This window comes from Cloeon dipterum, chromosome 3, assembly GCF_949628265.1.
Source record: "Cloeon dipterum chromosome 3, ieCloDipt1.1, whole genome shotgun sequence".
Taxonomy (NCBI): domain Eukaryota; kingdom Metazoa; phylum Arthropoda; class Insecta; order Ephemeroptera; family Baetidae; genus Cloeon; species Cloeon dipterum.
Genome location: NC_088788.1, coordinates 24,616,445 through 24,635,364, shown reverse-complemented (window position 1 = coordinate 24,635,364; position 18,920 = coordinate 24,616,445). Strand labels below are relative to the sequence as shown.

The 18,920-nt window shown below is 36.3% G+C and overlaps 3 protein-coding genes across 7 annotated transcripts; 1 reads left to right on the top strand and 2 right to left on the bottom strand.

Moving 5' to 3' along the window:
- Nucleotides 1-285: 285 nt before the first annotated feature.
- LOC135940682 (uncharacterized) lies at nucleotides 286-3,380 on the bottom strand. The gene is made up of 7 exons (XM_065485677.1): nucleotides 3,237-3,380; nucleotides 2,314-2,465; nucleotides 2,138-2,259; nucleotides 1,501-1,714; nucleotides 1,278-1,450; nucleotides 821-1,214; nucleotides 286-758 (listed from the first exon to the last, which is right to left on the bottom strand). Exons 2-7 carry the CDS (start codon nucleotides 2,446-2,448, stop codon nucleotides 363-365), a joined length of 1,434 nt encoding a protein of 477 aa, XP_065341749.1. The 5' UTR covers nucleotides 2,449-2,465; nucleotides 3,237-3,380; the 3' UTR covers nucleotides 286-362.
- A 1,063-nt stretch (nucleotides 3,381-4,443) lies between these two features.
- On the bottom strand, nucleotides 4,444-11,325 carry LOC135939223 (uncharacterized). 5 transcript variants are annotated; one of them, XM_065483482.1, is made up of 13 exons: nucleotides 11,193-11,325; nucleotides 10,425-10,610; nucleotides 9,259-9,433; nucleotides 9,086-9,198; nucleotides 8,798-9,026; nucleotides 8,700-8,744; nucleotides 8,578-8,639; nucleotides 7,397-8,159; nucleotides 6,614-6,970; nucleotides 5,931-6,438; nucleotides 5,833-5,865; nucleotides 5,239-5,313; nucleotides 4,444-4,978 (listed from the first exon to the last, which is right to left on the bottom strand). In XM_065483482.1, the coding sequence occupies exons 3-13, from the start codon at nucleotides 9,403-9,405 to the stop codon at nucleotides 4,716-4,718; spliced, it is 2,595 nt and encodes an 864-aa protein (XP_065339554.1). In that variant the 5' UTR covers nucleotides 9,406-9,433; nucleotides 10,425-10,610; nucleotides 11,193-11,325; the 3' UTR covers nucleotides 4,444-4,715. The 5 variants fall into 5 exon arrangements, 3 of the variants coding, with proteins under 3 accessions (XP_065339554.1, XP_065339553.1, XP_065339555.1); XM_065483481.1 differs by lacking the exon at nucleotides 11,193-11,325 and adding an exon at nucleotides 10,668-10,855; XR_010574725.1 differs by lacking the exon at nucleotides 11,193-11,325 and adding an exon at nucleotides 10,668-10,842 and having other exon boundaries at nucleotides 4,914-4,978; nucleotides 5,750-5,865.
- On the top strand, nucleotides 11,260-18,400 carry LOC135939224 (B-cell lymphoma 6 protein homolog). The gene is made up of 14 exons (XM_065483485.1): nucleotides 11,260-11,414; nucleotides 11,469-11,620; nucleotides 12,784-12,944; nucleotides 13,423-13,535; nucleotides 13,588-13,825; nucleotides 13,879-13,938; nucleotides 13,991-14,064; nucleotides 14,300-14,721; nucleotides 14,824-15,032; nucleotides 15,089-15,490; nucleotides 16,350-16,878; nucleotides 16,941-16,970; nucleotides 17,079-17,177; nucleotides 17,707-18,400. The coding sequence occupies exons 3-14, from the start codon at nucleotides 12,789-12,791 to the stop codon at nucleotides 17,916-17,918; spliced, it is 2,544 nt and encodes an 847-aa protein (XP_065339557.1). The 5' UTR covers nucleotides 11,260-11,414; nucleotides 11,469-11,620; nucleotides 12,784-12,788; the 3' UTR covers nucleotides 17,919-18,400.
- Nucleotides 18,401-18,920: the final 520 nt, after the last annotated feature.

The window sequence follows — 18,920 nt, the reverse complement described above, 5'->3', positions numbered from 1 at the left end:
AGGATAGATTAATTAAAACTGTTGACAGCACGCAGTGTTCACCATATAGTTACGATGTTTTTTTACTATTTCAATTGGGCTGACAAATATAGCACAAGAAAAATCCTGGAGATTTCCGATTTCCCCTGCCACTCCGTCCAGCCCATTTAAATTTGGTATAAAGAACCCCAGAAGAAATAAACTCAGATATATATCCAGGTAAAATCGAGAGTTTGGCGACCCTATATATTACGAGCACCTTTAAGTCAATGGGGTGTTTAATATCACTACAAATTTATTTATTAATAGGCTTTATTAGCACGCATTATTTTGCGCGAGAATGATGGAAAACAATAGAGTTTTATAACAAAATTTACAAAAGCTCAAGCCAAAATGAACTTTAATGACTGAATGAAGTACAGGAGAGGGTCTTCGTACTCAAAGTCATCATTCAAGTTTTTGAGAGACAAATCAAATGTTTTGACTATAGTTTTCGTGCTCATGAGTTGGTCGAGCACAGCTGAAGGGTCAATTTTTAAGAAGTTCCCTTGTGGATTGATTAGCTCTATCTCAATAGAAGTGAAACTGTCTTTGGGAATGAAGAAATGAACTGAGAAAGCAATTAAAGTGGAAGTATTCAGCTTGGCCTTGACTGTCATCTTCTCACTCAAATCCTTGGCTGCAGAGTTGGCAATAACCAGACAGATATTTTCCTCATATTCATCCTCAGAATTTCCTAATCTCCTCAGCTTAAGTCGATCAGCCTTGGCATACAGAGGCTATAAGAAATATTAATTAACGTTAGTAATGTAATTGGCGCCATAAAACAAATTGGGCGTACCTTAAAAATTGTTGAGGCACTTGGAAGTCTTGCTTCGGTAAACAATCTACCTAAGAGCTCAATGCCTGTCAAGTAAAGGTCAGCAGTGGCTACGAACCTGAACGAGTTGACAATTTTGGCATCTCTCATGGGAGGAAGATGTACGAAGTCTCGTGTCTTGGTCAGGTTTTCAGACACGATCGTAATGCTTGATTGTTGTGCAGGTCGCAAAAATCTGCTGTTGCTGATTTTGCACACAAAATTTGGCAGCCTTTCGCAATCTTGGTCAAGATTACCATAGTAGGTAAACAAGGCAGCTTGCTCGGTTTCAGTAATGTAATCCGAAATCATGGCACATACTTCACCATCCAGAGACAGAATCCTCAGGTGTGGCAGTAAGTTCTTGAAGGTTGACCTGTAGAAGTTAAGCAAGAAATCATCATTTTATGCCAAACTTGTTTTATTGAATCATTTTAACCTCCTTGTGTAGTATGGCTGATTTGAAATCCACTTCAAGCAGGCATTCAGCAAGCAGTATTCATCTGCATTGGCAAAGAACGCGTCAATTTTTAGTAGGGTAACTACACTTTCCTGAGAGGCATTCAGGAATGTTTGATGGTTGATGCAGTCCAGCAGTTGAGCAGATAAAAGCTACAGATAACTTTGTCAAGCTTATCAGTCCAAAATTGTTGCAGACTTACCTTGCAGCAAACATCGGTTATGCATTTTTCCAATGGCAATTTGCAGGCAGCGTTTAGAATCTCCCAAACAGTGTCGACTCTAACCAGCTTCATGATCAGATGGTTACTGTACAGGACAACCGCTTCAATTTTGAGGAATCTAGCGCCTTTGATCAGGGCAATAGCATCAGCAACAAGGGTGATTTTCTTGGAACACTTTCCAATGTGCACAAACCTGAGAGTTGCAATTAACATAAAATAGCAATTCTTTTATTTGGCTTTATATACATTGTTTTAAGCCAAAGAAAGAGTTTAAGACAACTCACTCTAGACATTATCGCAGCTTTCAGGCACCTCTACTGACCCAATTTAAGATCAATTATCAAATTAAAAATTAAAATAATTGCATTTTATGTGTAAAGAGGAAATTTTATCATACTTCCTATAGCTCTAGCAGCCTAACTATATAAAAAACAAGAGGTGATTTAAATTAAGTTTTCTTGGTGATCAGTTGAACAGCGCTTTAAGTGTATATGAATTTGTATAGCTTAATTATTTAAATACATTTTTCTTACCGCCGCGCTGCAATAGAACTCATCGCAAAAATATAGATAATATGTTGATGGGGAATATTTATAATAACTTAAAATTCACTCACTCAAGGATGCACTCAAAAATGTGAGGAGGAATATTCCGGATGGTAACTTCATCCTTGAAATTCAAGAGAGAGTCAAACGAAGAACTGGCCAGAAGAAAATCTCTTTTTAGCCCTGAAAATCTCTTTTTTATGCAAATCAATGTCTAGGTATTATTATAAATATACACAAATTTTACCTTCGACTCAGCACTGTTGGCACCAACAAGAAAGGTGCAGTCCGTCTGATAGCCTTCCTTAAGAGCCTGCAGCTTCCTGGACAAAAGCCAATTTTCTGCTTCCAAATCGCCATTAGAAAGAGTGGGCCCATCCATGATGTATTATCAAATACCTGCAAAACTTGAACTATGTACTTTATTTTTAAAATATTTTTTTTTTTTTTAAATACCAGCATTTTCATTAATGATTTATATGTTTTAGATATGGTACTAAAAATATTTGAATTTCTACTCATTCTGCACATATCACGAGTTCTTTGATTTAAAGAAAAGCAAGGAAATATATAGTTTTTAGTGGTGTTATAAATAATGCACAATGGAGCTTTAAGACAAGTAAAGATTGCGCAGAGAAGATAAATTTGAGTTTACCTCTCATCTAGAATAAATTCTTTTTGAAATTAGGTGCAAACCAGTCAAACAAAGTAAAAAAGTTGCATCGATAACCAATAAATGAAAAAATGACGATATTTAAACTCTCCTGAAGTTGATGTGAATTGTGCACATGGACCCAACATTGTGTATGCATAACATACATTATGTACACGTGATCAGTCGTGATGTAATGAAAATCAAGCACAATTAAGTATGGTAGTATCTGTATTTGCACGCATACGTATACATATGTATACATACATTATGTATATAACATACATATAACCCAAAACCATGCTTGTTTACCTGCAAAACGGATGTTGAAAAGTGAAAGAAATTTTAGTTCTGTTGAAGGAATTCTCAAACATTATATTAGGGGTGTGATTAATAAGAGGGCGAAATTCCTACCTCGAAACCTTTACGATACGAAAATATTTGGCCATTTGGGCTCAATACAAAAATGCTCTTAAATTTAAAATAGATACATATGTATATAATTGGTTTTTATCAACCTTCTGACTGTTCTGTCACCAGTGTCTGGGCCTAATCCTGTTTACTCTGCGTCCAATCACTTATGGCATCCAACTTAAATCAAATTATGAATACAATTTAGCAGCTTATTGCTTTGTAAAGTTTTACTGGCTACTGGCCATAGCAAGCGCGTTGTGCATCTGCTACCTCTCCTGCTGCTGACGAGTGCACGTTCACGCCTGCACGGTTAAGTTGGTCCAAGTCGAAGTCAGTGTCTTGTCTGCGGTCCATAATAATAACATGAATTTGTAACTGCGAATAATTTTGAATTTTATGCATTGAGGTGGATGAAAGATGGTGGTGGTGATCTCAATATATATATATATATATATATATATATATATATATATATATATATATATATATATATATATATATATATATATATATATATATATATATATATATATTATGTACTTTTCCGACTGGTGATTCCTAGCTGTTTTCCTTTTCTTTTAAATAAAGTCCTTGACCATTTTAGCAGTTTATTGACTTTGTTAAAACTATATATAGGAGTAGTTTCCGCCAGGATTCAACTCTCGCCAGTTCTTGAGAAGAAAACCATGTCAAAGTATGCATGTGCGACGAAAAAGTTAAAATTTTCCATATTTTAAAAATCTTATTTAGGCCAGAAGTATTGAAGCAATTTAATAAATATGTTAAATGCTAATCTAATTATTTACATGAATATTAGAACGTGCTATTTCGTAATAAGCTGCATTTGAAATTAGATTTATTGCTACCTGATCAAATTAACTACGCTATACGCAGTCTCATATATTAACCATTATAATTCATGGATACTGTTTTTAAGTTAGTATGGTGCTGCTTTATATATTTAATGAAGAAATTTTTGCTTCTCATCAACGCGGGCTTTCCACCTCAATTATCCCAATTTAATCTAACTTTCGCTCCCATATTAGATACAAAAATTATATTAATCAATATAACAGCTCAATCAGATCAGGGGCAATCGTGAGAAAATCTTTAATTTCACAATTTGCTGCTAACAGAGGTAAGGTTCCAACAAACTTCAACGAGTGATTTATGCACAAACCTGCATTTCTATTTATTATTTTAACTATTCAAACTACAATTTTCAAAATTTGCCGTCTTTGAACGAAATGGACCAAGGTTTTATATAGAGCTTTAGCAGGGGAAAGGAACAAAAACCAAATTTTATTTAAGTCGCAGATATTTTAATACAGAATTTGACTGACACATTTTCGATTAATAATTAGAAATTTCAAGTTGAAACTTTTTGCTAAATTAAAATAGCTGATTTTCAGAGGAATTCTTCAGTGAGATTCTTCAAATTTTAAGATAGAGAGGAAAGTAAAGAAGTTCATATTTAGGCCAAATTATCCCTAGCAGAATAATATCATTCAACCAATCGCATGCCTATTCAGTTTTCAAAATATAACTCTATGCCATTTAGAAAAATGGAAAATGGCAGTTACTTAAGAGACTGAAGACAGCATGCGATAGTGCTCCTCAAGGTATCGGTAATCGTCAATGTGACGAGAGTCACACTGGCTGGCAGCTTCAAAGTTAATCTGGTTTGTTTGATTATTTTGCTTTATGCCGCAAGACTTACAACTGTTACTGAAAGGAGTACAATCAAAATGTAACCATCCATGGCAAGCAACACACTTAATCCAGTCAGATTTCTTGGTTGTCAAGATGTACGGCTTTTTGCATATCAAGCAAGGGACATACTCATCTGAAAAATACAGAAAGGAATGAACAATTAATAAAAAATACAAAAACGTTATTCACAAACAATTAAGTTTTAATGCCTCAACAAATAATACAAGGGAATAATTCAGTTAAATCATTGCAAAAATATTAATATAAGAAGTTGAGGGTATCAAACATGGTAATTATTATTTATTTAAAATTTAATTTTTCTTATCGTTCTTCTTCAATTAACTATAACTTAATAAGAGAATGGCAAAATAAAAAATTAAAACATGTATATACCTTCATTCTTGTGTTGCACGAAAGTTGCTTTCGCAGTAATGCCTTTTTCAGCTTTTACCGGTTCGAAAGCAGAACCTAAAATTTATTTAAATGTACTTTTAAGTTACGCAGGACTAAGAGTAAAATTGTAACCAACGATATTAACAAAAGGCGAATACAAAATTTAATTATAGCTATTCTAGGTTAAGTGTTAATTTCCTTCATGGAACGTTTAGCTTGATTAATAAATTTCCAACTTTTCAATGTCACATCAAAATCCGACGTTTTTCAAAACAAAATTACAAACGTCTTTTTTCTGGTGCTAATTTGATTTAAGTTAAAGAAACAGTAAGTAAAAAGGACGACCTCTCTGCCATTGATTGGGATCTCCTATAGTAATTAGTGCAAACTATGTTGCCTTAGAGGGCAAAAAAATTCAATAAAAAGGAAATAAATAACTCATCGCATTTAATGTATTGCATTATTAATGCAGAGAAGCAAGAACAAACAAAAATAAACCTTTAACACCTACATTCAAGACACCAACATCTCGCGTTTATAGTTTTAGCGATAAAACCTTTGAACGACTCAAGAGTGTTTCTTCTAGGCACTAACCTGAAGATTTAGTTTTCTTGAGGTTCTTTTCACCTGTTATGGAAAACAATGTGGATAGAATTAAAAAAACATGCATAAGAGGCGTATATATATTATACCATTATGATTCTTGCTATCAGCAATAACATTCCTTTTCCTCTTCGGCTTGTCTTCTCCTGGCTTGCTAGGGACCATGTTGATCTCTTTGATTTTGTTGCACCTGAGTGTGTCAATTCCATGAACATACTCAACATGTTTCTCTACTCGCTCCTTCTTCAGCTGCAGCCAATTGCAGACTGGACACACATATCCAGAAATATGGTTGGCTGATTTGGGCAGCGGGAACATGTTCAATTCAATGGCGTTTGGAGTTGGCCCATGCTTGGCGGAATGATACTTCATCCAGTGATCTTGAAAATTCTTTTTCTCAGGGAAAGTGAAGTTACACTCAGAGCAACAATAGTTGAATTCTCCAGTGTGGGTGCTAATGTGATCCTTAAACGTGCTCAGACATTCCAGCTGTTTAGGACAAAGCCGGCACCTGAAGGTTCCTTCCATAGGAGGCACATCATCAACCTCAGACAACGCTTGCTGCAAAGCTGTTGGTGACAATCTTGAAATCAGGACCTGAAAATATAATGATTAAGAAATCAAGCCATAAATATCATAATTATGTATAAAAACACAGTACACCGTATATCAAATTGAAATCTCAATTAGCAGATTAAGGATAGGAAAGGTATTTATCATGATAGAGAAATATTAAAACTTATTGGGACAACTACTCATTTTAAAACTTTACCTCTATTGATGGATGCTTTTCTTTGTAGTGAAAAGTGATGTATTTCACGCGTTGTTTGCAGACAAGGCATTCAGTTTTACCATCACTTGACTCAACATAGTAGTAGTTTAAACGATGCAAATGCTTGTACCGTATTTGTGGTACACTATATAGCTCTAAAGGCTTCCGAGCCTTACTAGCTTCAGTTTTCCTTTGCTGGACCAACTGGGGAGGCAGTCGACTACTCTGTGGACTATCCTTCAGTGATTTGGGTGGTTGTGCATTGAGACCCAATTCGTTGATAGGTGCCACAATAGCATAGCTATTTTGGACAGCTGTAGTATTCTTTGGGATTCCACAATGCATGGGATTGAGGGCCTGAAATTAATTTGAGGGTTTATTAGCAGACTTAAATGAAAATCAATAGTTCATTTTTTAAGGGGGCCGGGGGGGGGGGGGGAATTAATTAGCAAAATGCTTGTGCTATTTTAAAAGGAGATCAAGTAAATGATTTTACTTGATAATAAATAATTTTGTAAACTTCCCACAGTATAATGTGTTTTAACATTTGACCACACATTCTCCGAGGAGTTTGACATTATATAGCTCTTTTATATTTTTGAAGAGATACATACATGCAGGCTTTTTCAGGACAAATAAATTGTTTAATAATCTGACCACGAATGTATTTTAAGTTTGAATGATTTGATGATTCCGTTTTGTTCTTAAAATTTATATCTGCATTCACCAGAAAAAGTGCATCTTTCGAAAATGGTGGACAGGAAAGAGAATATGACAACATACATGCGACTTCTCACAACTAGATGACACCGTTTCAGTGGTTGATTTGACGCTCAGCTGCTTCTTAGGCACTCCAAGTTTGACAGGCTGTGACCTTTTAACTGGCCCAACAGAATGACCACTCTCCATTGACTTTCGCACTTTATACTCAGCAAGGGTGAGTGTCTTAGTTGAATTACCAGAGTTGGGTGGCTTTCTTGGTGAAGGCAAGCCTATGGAGGAAATATTTTTAGAAGACAAGGCAGACGGCTGCATGTTCTGCTTTGGGTGTGGTGGAGTCCAATGCTTGGACGAGCCTAAAGATGTATTAGCGTGCTGCAAAAACGAGTAAATGTTGCTCGGTGGTTGCTTCGTTGATGTGAATTTTTCAGATGAGGCTGCAGGTCTGCTGTTATGAGAAAATTCTTGGTTTTCAATTGCACTCATTTTTCTGGGAGGTGGTGGCTCCTCTGGGGCACTTTCATCAGCACAGACAAGGTCCTCATGAATACTATCTTCCATTTCAACAGGAACTGAGTATATTTGTGGGCTTTTTGGAGGCGAGGGCAGGCCAGGTTGCTCCGTTTCAGGTGGTGACATCATGAACTGCTGTTTGGTTTCTGCCAATGGCTCGCGTTGGATGGACGATTCTTTATCATCATCAGAGTCCGACAATTCTACTGTTTCTATTTTAACGATACTCTTTTGAGCTTTGCTTCGAGGAGGAACCACACACTGCGACGGCTGCTGCATTGGCACAATGCCAACAGGCACTCCATAAGGATTGCTGGAACATGAATAAAATGAGTTATATAGATCTTTTGGTTGCGAGAGGTGGGTAGCGGCAAAAATGTGCATAGCTCAACAAACACATAAGTTTTAATTATTAAATTGATTGTTGCCCTTTTCTTGCGACACAGAAACTTAAGTTTGGTTGTTGAGCTATGCGAAATTTTACTGGCACCAGCACTGGGATTTCTTGAGTCGCACACCCCTTTGTTGTAAAAAAGGTGACATTATACCATAGCTGAAGTCAGTTACTGCCAACAGCTTCCAATGATTTTGCAACTGTTTTTCACCGCTTCATACAAAAGAATTGAAAAATGTATTTTAGTAAAGCATCTAAATGCAGTTTGTTTTGCAGTTTTAAGACTCATTTGAATCCAAATTTCAGTAGATTTGCAAGTTTATATAATGTTACTTACAACAATAACGGCATAAAATAGCCTGGGAAGTTACTTATGGTTGGTGCTGGTTGCAGCAGAGGCTAAAGGTTAAATAAATTTTTTTAGTTAAACTCTTGCGTGTAGGTGTTTCATAACATTACATTGGAAATGCTTGGCATCCACAATGGTTGTTGCACAGGAACAGGCTAGAAAAGGACTGTTCAATTATTGCCATATTTTAACAGACACAAAGAATTACATTATTGATTGAGTTGCTCCCTTGACTGCTAAGGCCACCAACCGACCGAAGCGGTTGCTCAGGTTCCCTAAGTCGCTGTCCTCTTCCTATGGGTTTTTCAAATTCTTGAAACGTGGCAGAGCTTGCATGAGAACCATTAAAAGCTCGCTGTCGCTGCTGATCAAAGAGTTGGTTTCCAACTAAACAACTCTCCGTATCTTCTGCAATTGCGTTGAACTTTATGTCAATTCTGTTAACAATGAGATTATTTAACCCATGTATTTTGAATCAGAATTTACAGATCCATACATAGATCTTGTATAATAAAGCTTTTCAAGCATGGCCAAATCTTCAGCAGATTCATGGTATCTCCAATGGTTTTCGAGTTGAGTTATCAAAGTTGAGCATTTTGCTTTCACGTTCTGCAAGACATTACAAGAATTATTGAGAATAACGGTATCCAGCTATATAAATTAACCTACCAAAATATAATTCCTGTGCTCTTCTACTTTGTGTGGTGCTGGAGTATGAGCAAAGAGGTATGTTACTAATTTCTCGAAATCATTGAACTCTTTTTTAGTAACAGACCCGCTGGTGCTTGATACGCACTTATTGTTAGAAGAGTCCATAATATTGTACTTTTCAAACAGCTCGTCCCTAGAACAATGAATGAGTTCAAGGTGATATCAATAAATAACAATTCATCCTGGTCCCGGTAAAATTGAGCAACGTTCAATAAACACCCAAATTTTCATTGTCAAATTCAATGTTGACCTTTTCTTGCAACAAGAAAATTCGCATTTGGTTGTTGAAAGTTGCGCAATTTTACCGGGACCAGGACGAATTGCTATATTATTGTTTTAAAAATTTGCAACTCATACATGAAAAATAATGGTGATATTATAGTATAACCTATGAAAATCTGCAAAATAAGTCTGTCTAAACGAGCCCTTTGATACCTGCTGTAATAAATTAGCTCTAGCAGTAACAGCTCCCATAGATCGCAAGAGAAGCGTGACGCGAAATCTGATCGACTAAGCCTCCACTTCATCCTAGTGGTGCAGATAAAATTGCGCATAGCTCAACAAACACCCATTTTAATTGTTGAAATGATTGTTGCACTTTCCTTGCAACACGGAAAATGGTTGTTGAACTGTGCGCAATTTTACCGGCACCAGGACGAATTCTTCTAGCTGCGTTTTGATTTTAATCCGTGACATGGTGACCGCAATTGCAAAAGAAAAAGTTTATAGAATGATACGTCGGTCAGTGCGACAAATACATTTTCTTTTAAACAGTAAAAAAATGTATGCTCATATAGAAACTTCTTGTCATTTTAGCTTCCAGTCAGTGATTGTTTTCATTTTCTAATCTAGCATGATACTGCGTTTGTGCACTGAAAACAATTTTTGTACAACATCTCATGAAAATGTTTTTTCCATACACGCGCGCGTTTGAGGCTTTTCATGCTAGAAAAAATCGTTCATAGTCAGTCAATTAATTTTTTGTAAAATCCATACATAAATTTGTTTATTCTTAATAATAATAATAGATTATGTACTTAAAATCTGCATGCCGCAAGAACATAGTGACGAGATTTAGTTTGTGTATGTAAAAAATATTATGCAAAATTCACAACATGACTCACTTTTCACGTTTTTCTCTGTATAATTAAAATGGAGTGAGGACCGTCTTAAGACACAGCGCCCTAATATCTGCAGAGGAATTGTGTGTGTGTGTGTGTGTGTGTGAGAGTCGAGTTGTGCGGCGTCAAGCAGTTGTTCCGATGAGCTGTCCCTGCTGCTCTCCTTCTGTCAGTTCTTGTCTCTTATATCTGCAGCAAAATAGCAAAAAGAATTTCGATATGTATAACGAATGAGAATAAAACTACAATGTTGGAGGAGCATGAGTCATGTGTGCAAAGCCGCAAGTCTAACAATAAGTCAGTGGCAATGGCGAATGGCGATGTAAGAATTTTATGATCTGGAATTTGATGAATTGTGAAATGTGAGAACTGGTTGAGACACGACACTGCGAGTGTAAGAGTCGTAAGAGACTTAAAAGTGATGTGACTGCAGAAGGCAGGCGCAGCCGCAGCGCTCTATATTATCGCACTGTTACATTTTATCTACTAGCAGCAGTAACAGGTAACAGCTCGCAGGCAAAGTGAGAGCAAGGGTAACTCATACTTGTCTTGACCGATTCTGACTTGAAATTAAATTAGGGTAGATGAAGAGGAGACGATATAGTGACATAGTGAGCGAAAAATGTAGAGCAAGCTACAAGAACACGAAATTTTTTTAACTTAATCATCATCATCGTCCATTAGAGCATATATATTATATAAAAGAGATCCACATAAATAAAGACATAATTATATAATGTAAAGAGAATAAGCTACACAACATAATCTTACAGCTCATAATCTGAGATAGGTAGCTCCGCACCAGCTCAGTATCGGCAGTATCACCTAGACTGGGCCCGGCCCGGCAGACTGCACAACACAAACATACACAAGACTTGACACGAAAGGAAACGACAGCCATGCAGTTCTCCCTCAAAACTTGATACATGACATGCAATGGATGCAAAAGCGTTGCTCGCTCTTCTACGGCATTCATAACATGCATGGCATCTGGTATGTATAGCAATTTATACATTTCATAACATAATATTGTGCATTTTATTGCAGCCATTTCGTCGTTTCTTCATTCAGCCTGCAAAATATACTGCCAACGGTGATTTGCGTGACTTGGTTGAGTTTGCGCACATCTTGCTGTTTACATACTGCTGTTCGGTGCTTCAATTGTGCCTATACATAACGGTAAAAATACTATGACAGCGGTGAGCTTAATTATATATATTATGCATAATTATGGAAACATTACACTTTTAGACGTAACCTGTAATTTTCGTCACCAATACATTTTTTGGGATTCTCGAAAAAACTGGCGAGATGTGTAGACCGGTGGAAATTTTTCCATGTATTATGTCACGTGATAATTCATATTTTGTAATACACAATTTTCACGAGTATGTACGCAAAAATTTACTTAGTAAATATGATTATTATTTTTATAATTATTTATGTATGTATAAAAAATCACAACTCATTGTTTCGCACTCTTCTCTGTCAAATAGGGCGCTCTTGTGTTATGGATGGTCCTTACTGATAGAAGTCACACATTTACACTCTCACTTCTCGATAGGATAGGGAATGAATATTGATTCTCCCTATCAGACTGAAAAATGTAAAGTGAGCGGAACGTGTGAATCCACCTTACGTTAATATATACAGGAGAAAAACGAGAAGTGTGAGTGAACTATAATTGTGATTTTTGCTTGGTCATTGTGGTGACTCAATGAGCGTCCAGATTCAATAAGTGGCCACGACCTCATTGCCAAAATTTCGTTTATGCCAAGAACAACACTATCGTCCTGGTCCCGTTAGAATTGCGCAACTTTCAACAACCAAACGCGACTTTCCTTGTTGCACGAACAGGTCAACAATCAATTGGACAATGAAAATTTGGGCGTTTGTTGAACACCCAAATTTTGTTGCGCAGTTTTACCGGGACCAGGACGATATATAATAATGTTGGTCACTAACTGAATGACTAACAAAGTACCTGGACGCTATTTGATTAATAACAATGGTAAAGTTACAGTTTCTGCCTGGTTACACATCTCGCCAGTTCTAATTAGAATCCCATGTAAAAATAGGGGTGGCAAAAACAAACTTTTCAATATATTATACACTTTTTTAACAATTTCCAATCCTCAAATGTATTTGTTACCTTCTTACACTTAATCAGAAAATTAAATGTTATTGTATATACTGTATGTTAGTGTGGGTGGGTCTGAATTTGTTCATTACGTCAATATTGTATTAACTACCAATAAGACCAATGATACTTGAGGGGACAGTGGGGACACTTCAGATTTTGAGCCTTACTCTGAATTCAGACCCACAATGAATGTATATAAATACTAGAAGTTTTCCACAGGTTCTATGACCAGCAAAGTTGCTATGGACTCGTTGACCAGAATCAGGCCTAACGATTTGCAAGAAAAAGCTGGCGAATTGGAAAAACAGTATTTAACTTTTGTAAATGATCCAACTCTAAAAGATGATGCGGCTATCTCGGAGCATAAAAAACAATTCTCAGTAAGTATAGATTTAAACAGATGTAGTAAAACTTTAAAGCAAATTAATGTAACCATTGATCTAAATTAATAATTTATTCATGTATTGAGTTAAAGGCAAACTTTGCCAGCAGTTGACAACAACTATGCAGTGTGATCATAATTTTTGCAATAGACATGATGTTTAAATTTTGGTATTCTTTTTTGGTCCTCTTAAACCAAAAGATATAGTTATGTGGTGAAATTTGAATGAAATATTATCAAAGATATCAATTTTCATCCAAATATAACAAAACTAAAAGTGTCAGGACCTTTAGTAGAAGCAATTATATCGGAACTTAATGCTATCCTAAATTTAAAGTGATTGGTTAAAACTTAATAAACATAACATAATGAAAGAAGTGCTTGTATGAAACTTAAAAACAGGAAACAGTTGCTTGAAGTGTTAATCACGCTTTTGATACAAGCATTCCACATGTTAATGATTATTTTGTTTTTAGGAGATGAAAGATATGTGCTTCAATTTCCTCTCTCAATCGAAAGAGCTATGGAAATCATCTGAAATTGACAACGATTTGATCCTGGTTGAAAGATTTCAATCTTTGCTATCTAAGTATAAATCAATCAATATTATGACCAATAAGGAAACTTTAATTTTTCAACAGTGTTGAGAAAAAAATCGATGAACTATTTCCACCTGCAAGAGATCATGTGGAGGCTGAAGCGCTTAAACAGAATCCAAATCACCAGCAAGCTATTGCTGCTGCTGCAAATGGAACTTTAATAACCTGTGCGAAACCACAGGTCTTTGAAAAGCCTATTGGCAGAGGCAAGTGGCTCAAGCTAGAGGACCAGCCGTTAAATCCAGTTGGTGGTCTGATGAGCCACGACTATTATCCTAATGTACGCACTTGAGTTAAAAGAACTGCTCTGCAATTTTAATGGATATCTTTTAGGCTATGAACAACTTCAATGCTGCTGTCTTTCCGCAAGCATGGATGCCTAGCATGGCAATGGTGAGAGTCTGCATGTAATACTGTATTATTTGCTGTTAATATTGTTTTTTAGCCTTTAGCTAACCAGCAACCAGCGTTGATGACTAACTACTCAGGCTTTTTCTCTATGCCTGCTAATGTTCTAATGTAAGTATAGATGAGATTAAATCTTGTTTCAAATATACCTTGGATGAGATTGAACCCTTGCTCAAAACAAAGAGACAGTCTTATGTAAGCCATTGAAATACAAAACCAAGTGCTTTTTGAACTGCCACAAACCATGAATTTTTGAAATGCAAATATATCTGCTTTAAAACCCATCCTTTTTCCATTTCAATTTTCTTGTCTGACTTGGCTAATTTCTTCATTTCACATTTTGTAGCTCTCCACATGGGCTTCCTGTTGGCATGGTGCCGCTGTCATTTGCCAGCGCGTCTCAAATGACACAAAGTTACCCTTGCTCCAACATGGTTGAATTAATAGATTTGAGAGACTCAGATGAGGAGATATATGATTCATTGCAGTGCAAGCAACAAGAAGGAACTGCATCTATAAAACCCAATCAACAGGAGGCCAAATTTCAATTGCGACCAGAAAACAAATGTGCAGATCCAGCTTCGACACTGACAAACAATTACTCCCCAACTGTGCCTACTGACGATGAACAGGACTGTAATATTCCTATCTCTGACACGCCTGAGATGCCACTGGAAAAAGCAACGCCTTCCACCGCTAGAATTGGCATAGATAGTTGTCACCTGACAGCACCACCAGCAAGAGACAATCCTATAATGCAGCCGCCAAGTAACATTTACTCGTTCCTGCAGCTTGGCAATGCTCCATTGGCCATGACTAAAGACGGCTGTCATCCCAATAGAGAACTAAGCAAACACCCTTTGGTTCCAGTTTCCAAGTGTTTGCCACCGAAAAGCTTGGTAAATTTGCCTTCACAGCAACTATATGAGCCTACTTCATCTAGAAAGAAAATCACCCCTGAAGAGTACAAAATGCGCAAGAAAGAGAAACCATCTCCAGGAGCAGTTAAAAGATCACAACCTGCCAAAGTAAGTGCGCCATCCACTCATCAGGTTTCGCCCCAAAGGAGTAAACCACTGGTTTGTGCATTGATTAAAAACATTTATTTAGCTATTTTACAAATCTTAACATACAGGTTAACAGGCCCAATAACGTAGACAAGGTTCCGTTCAGCTATGAGAAGTTGATGTCCATCTCGCTAAGCTATACTAGCCCAATATCATCTTCTCAACGATCTCAACCATCTGGAAGCCCTCCTAGGCCTCTCAAGGGAATATTAAAGAAACCTGCACCATTGTTAGTAAACCAAAACCAAACTCCAGCTAAGGATCCCAGTTGTGTGAATCAAGCCAGTCCTAAGATTGTCCTGGAGCAAACCAAAGAGCCACTTGCTGGGCTAACCAACCATATCAAGCACTTGCATGATATTGGTTACTACTATTGTGTGACAAATGAGGATAAGACTAAATGCCTCATCTGCAAACATTCCTACAAGTTCATCACAAAGCATTACAAAGAGAAACACCCAACATCAGAGGTAAGTGCTAATAATTTGTCATTAAATATATTTGCCCCCATAGTTTTGGAACCTGACATTTTGTTATCACTATTTTCAAGTACAAATAATTCATATGAATATCAAGGCCACTCTTGCGATGTGTTAAATCACAAAAGCATGTCAGTATAATTATTCTTATTAAAATAATGAAATTATTATGCAAGCTTCACTTGGTTTTTATGTCTAACTAACCACAATTTTATCAAAATTTTCTGCCATATTTGTTTCATTTTATTGGTTATTATTCAAATTTCTTTGCCAACTAAGCTATAATATTTCTTATTGAATATTCAAATTTGGTAATTGAAATATATTAAATTTTGCGCATTCATTAACACTCAAGTGCATAGCGTAATTCCTCTCCCACACCTCATTACGGTATCTATGCAGGAGTAAGAAAATTAATTGTTATGCAACCTGCCCGGTAGTGCAGTTCAGCAGCACAGTCTCACTTTAAATACAAGGCGCGAAACGCCAGCCACCTGTAATTACAAGCTAATAAAGTTTTATAGTATGGAAGAATTAATAGTTTTCTAAGCATTCAAGCCATTAAACACTGCTATTAAACTCGAAAATTTTTGAGCCGCGCCGCCGCTTGCAAAAATGCTTAGTGCTTAGCGGCCGGACTATGATTCAGCTTCAGCCGTAGAGTCAACCACTGTCTTAAAGTTGCATGGATGAGACCTCCACCAACTAATCCAACAACTATTGATATGCCAAGTTCTTGCGTTTAAATCACTCGTACATCTAGAGAGGTTGTACGTAGAACTGGCTAAAAAATGCTAAGATTCAATTTTACTTTTTAAATGCCGGAAATAAACTTCAGAAATATTTTCAGGTCCTGATCTCAAGATTCTCTCCAACTGATTTACAACAAGCTCTGTTGGAAGTTGATATTCAGCCCCCGATGGAGGGAAACTACAGGTGTCGCCTTTGTCCGACGCAGCTGGAGTGTTTAAGCACATTTAAGGACCATGTCAGCTTCCACACAGGAGAATACAACTATTGTTGCTCCGAGTGTAACTTCACTTTCCCTGAGAAAAAGAATTTCCAAGCTCACTGGGCGAAGCTTCATTCCGTCAAGCATGGGTCAACCCCCAGCCCAATTGAATTAGAAGTGTTCCCTCAGCCAAAATCTGCCAACTTTATTCCTGGCTACGTGTGTCCCGTTTGCAACTGGCTGCAGCTGAAAAAGGAGCGAGTGGAGAAGCACGTGGAGAATGTGCATGGCATTGACGCCCTTAGGTGCAATAAAATAAATGTAGTCAACATGGTTCTCTACATCCCTGAAGATAATGATCCAATACTAAGTAAGCCTAAGAAAACAAGAAGAAGAAAGAGTGTGATTGACTACAATGAAGAGAAAGGTATATTGTTCCAAATTTTTGGATGTTATGTTGAGTGAGCTAAAAATTAACTCTAATTGCAGTTGACAAGCGCGTCAAGAAAACACGCAAAGGTGATCCTTTGTTATTTTGCTTTGTTATTTCTTGCCTTAAATATCTTTTTAATTTTCTCTTTCGATATTTTCTGATCATTCATAACTGACGTATTTTATGATTTCTAGGTTGCTCAGGAACTTCCAAATCTGAATTGCCGCCTGTACCAAGTTGTAGCAGCAACAACAGCATGAACAAGAATCACTTTGTTGAACATGATGTGAATGGTATGCTATCTATTTTTAACATTTTTTTCTTTAGTAAGATATCATTTAATATTTAACCTAAGCTTACAAACTAGAGTGCTGCTGTTAATTACTGCAAAATTATTAATAGTATCAGAACAGCCTACTCAATATTGATTCGTTTTTCCTGAAGTTAATTTTCTGTACTGAACATGCTCTGTAATGGCCACAATCACCACGATTTTGGAACCTTTCTTGAATTTACTGAAGTCTTATCAAAAGAACAAGAATATTTAGCAATATACTGATATTAAATGTTATTCATTTAGGAAAGTATCATGGAAAACAATTTTTTATGGCAACAATAATTAAAACATTAGGTGTCCTTTTCTGGACTTGGCCTCATAATTCCATTTAAATGCTATTTATTTGTGATGATATTTAGTACAAGAGTTGCTTGCTATAAGTTGCCCATCCCGGTAAAGATAAACTAATCTCAAATTGAGAATATTAATAATATTATGCACATACTTGGGGGAAAGCTTGCAATTAATTGATCTTTATGTTTCAGATGATTCTGTCCCATGCTTGATTTGCCTGGAACCATACTATATGACAACCAAGGAGTCTGATTGGATCGAGTGCATTGAGTGTAAGAAGTGGCTTCATGCTGATTGTACTACATATAGTGAGACATGCGGTCCTTGTGGTCAAAAGAAAACGCAAGCTGTAGAAGCTCTTGCCAACTCACTACCTCTTGGAGGACTCAAACAGGTGGGATAATATAAACTTGCGCTCGTCTTCATATTATAGGGTTTAAAAATATAATTGAGGTCTGCTTATTCTTTCATTATATGGGATATGTGTTCAGCTTAAATGAGATGGATTGTGAAGGAAAAGATTATATTTTAAGTATTAAGGATATTCTTGCTGTTGCATATTCTTGCATTTTGCTCTGCGTGTAAATTTGAATTCAACTGTAATCTTGACAAACACATAAGTAGCATGTATGGAGGACTCACACTTTTCAACCAACTCACACTTCTCGGTAGAATAGGGCATACTAAATATTGATTATTTTTCCTATCAGAGACCAAGAAGTGTTAAGTGAGCGGAAAGCGTCTACTACATTTCATTATGTTGGCATCAATAGTTGTTTTCTTAAGTGCGGTATTGTAAATAACAAAAATAAAAGTGTGAAATCTTAAAATAATTATGCGCGAAAACTTTATCCATGATTTTGAAATAAAAAATATAGAAATTGATTTGGAGACAATTTTTTACTTAATGGTGAAGGTTAGCTTGGGATCAGTCCTTGAGAGAGAAAAATAAGAATCTATTATATATTTATATTATTTGGTTTTACAATGAGCATAACGCCAAAAATATTTTAAACTTAAACTATCGATTCTTAGATAAGACCCTGTTCCGCCTAGAATGGATTATGTGCTATAATAAGATAACACCAATAATAATTGTTGTTTCCTAATGTACTACTTATACTCTTTCAGTTCCTTGTCAAACTCCTGCGCTTTGACCACATTCTCTTATAAAATTTTCAACTTTTTTATTTGGTCAGTTGCTTCAGGCGGGCTAGTTAACAAAAAGCATAGGGATTGGTAAAAAAAAGTGCACTGGTACCTGGTACATTTTAAGAACCGTAAAAAGGGTACAAAGTGGTGACATAGAAGATGATGATTATTGTTTGGTTGGCTATCTTGTATATTTTGTGGAAATAGGCGGGGCCGTTCTGAATTTCTGATGTTGTGAACTTGTGAGGCAACT

Excerpts from the sequence above, each read along its gene's own strand:
- LOC135940682 (XM_065485677.1), bottom strand. The coding sequence starts at position 2,448 with ATGGATGGGCCCACTCTTTCTAATGGCGATTTGGAAGCAGAAAATTGG. Across the intron at positions 1,715-2,137 it reads ATTTTTGAGTGCATCCTTGA|GTTTGTGCACATTGGAAAGT; the intron begins GTGAGTGAATTT and ends TGCAACTCTCAG. Across the intron at positions 1,215-1,277 it reads CAGCCATACTACACAAGGAG|GTCAACCTTCAAGAACTTAC; the intron begins GTTAAAATGATT and ends TAACTTCTACAG.
- LOC135939223 (XM_065483482.1), bottom strand. The coding sequence starts at position 9,405 with ATGGACTCTTCTAACAATAAGTGCGTATCAAGCACCAGCGGGTCTGTT. Across the intron at positions 6,439-6,613 it reads AAAAGCATCCATCAATAGAG|GTCCTGATTTCAAGATTGTC; the intron begins GTAAAGTTTTAA and ends TTATATTTTCAG. Across the intron at positions 4,979-5,238 it reads CGTGCAACACAAGAATGAAG|ATGAGTATGTCCCTTGCTTG; the intron begins GTATATACATGT and ends TGTATTTTTCAG.
- LOC135939224 (XM_065483485.1), top strand. The coding sequence starts at position 12,789 with ATGACCAGCAAAGTTGCTATGGACTCGTTGACCAGAATCAGGCCTAAC. Across the intron at positions 13,826-13,878 it reads GCCACGACTATTATCCTAAT|GCTATGAACAACTTCAATGC; the intron begins GTACGCACTTGA and ends GATATCTTTTAG. Across the intron at positions 15,491-16,349 it reads AGAAACACCCAACATCAGAG|GTCCTGATCTCAAGATTCTC; the intron begins GTAAGTGCTAAT and ends AAATATTTTCAG.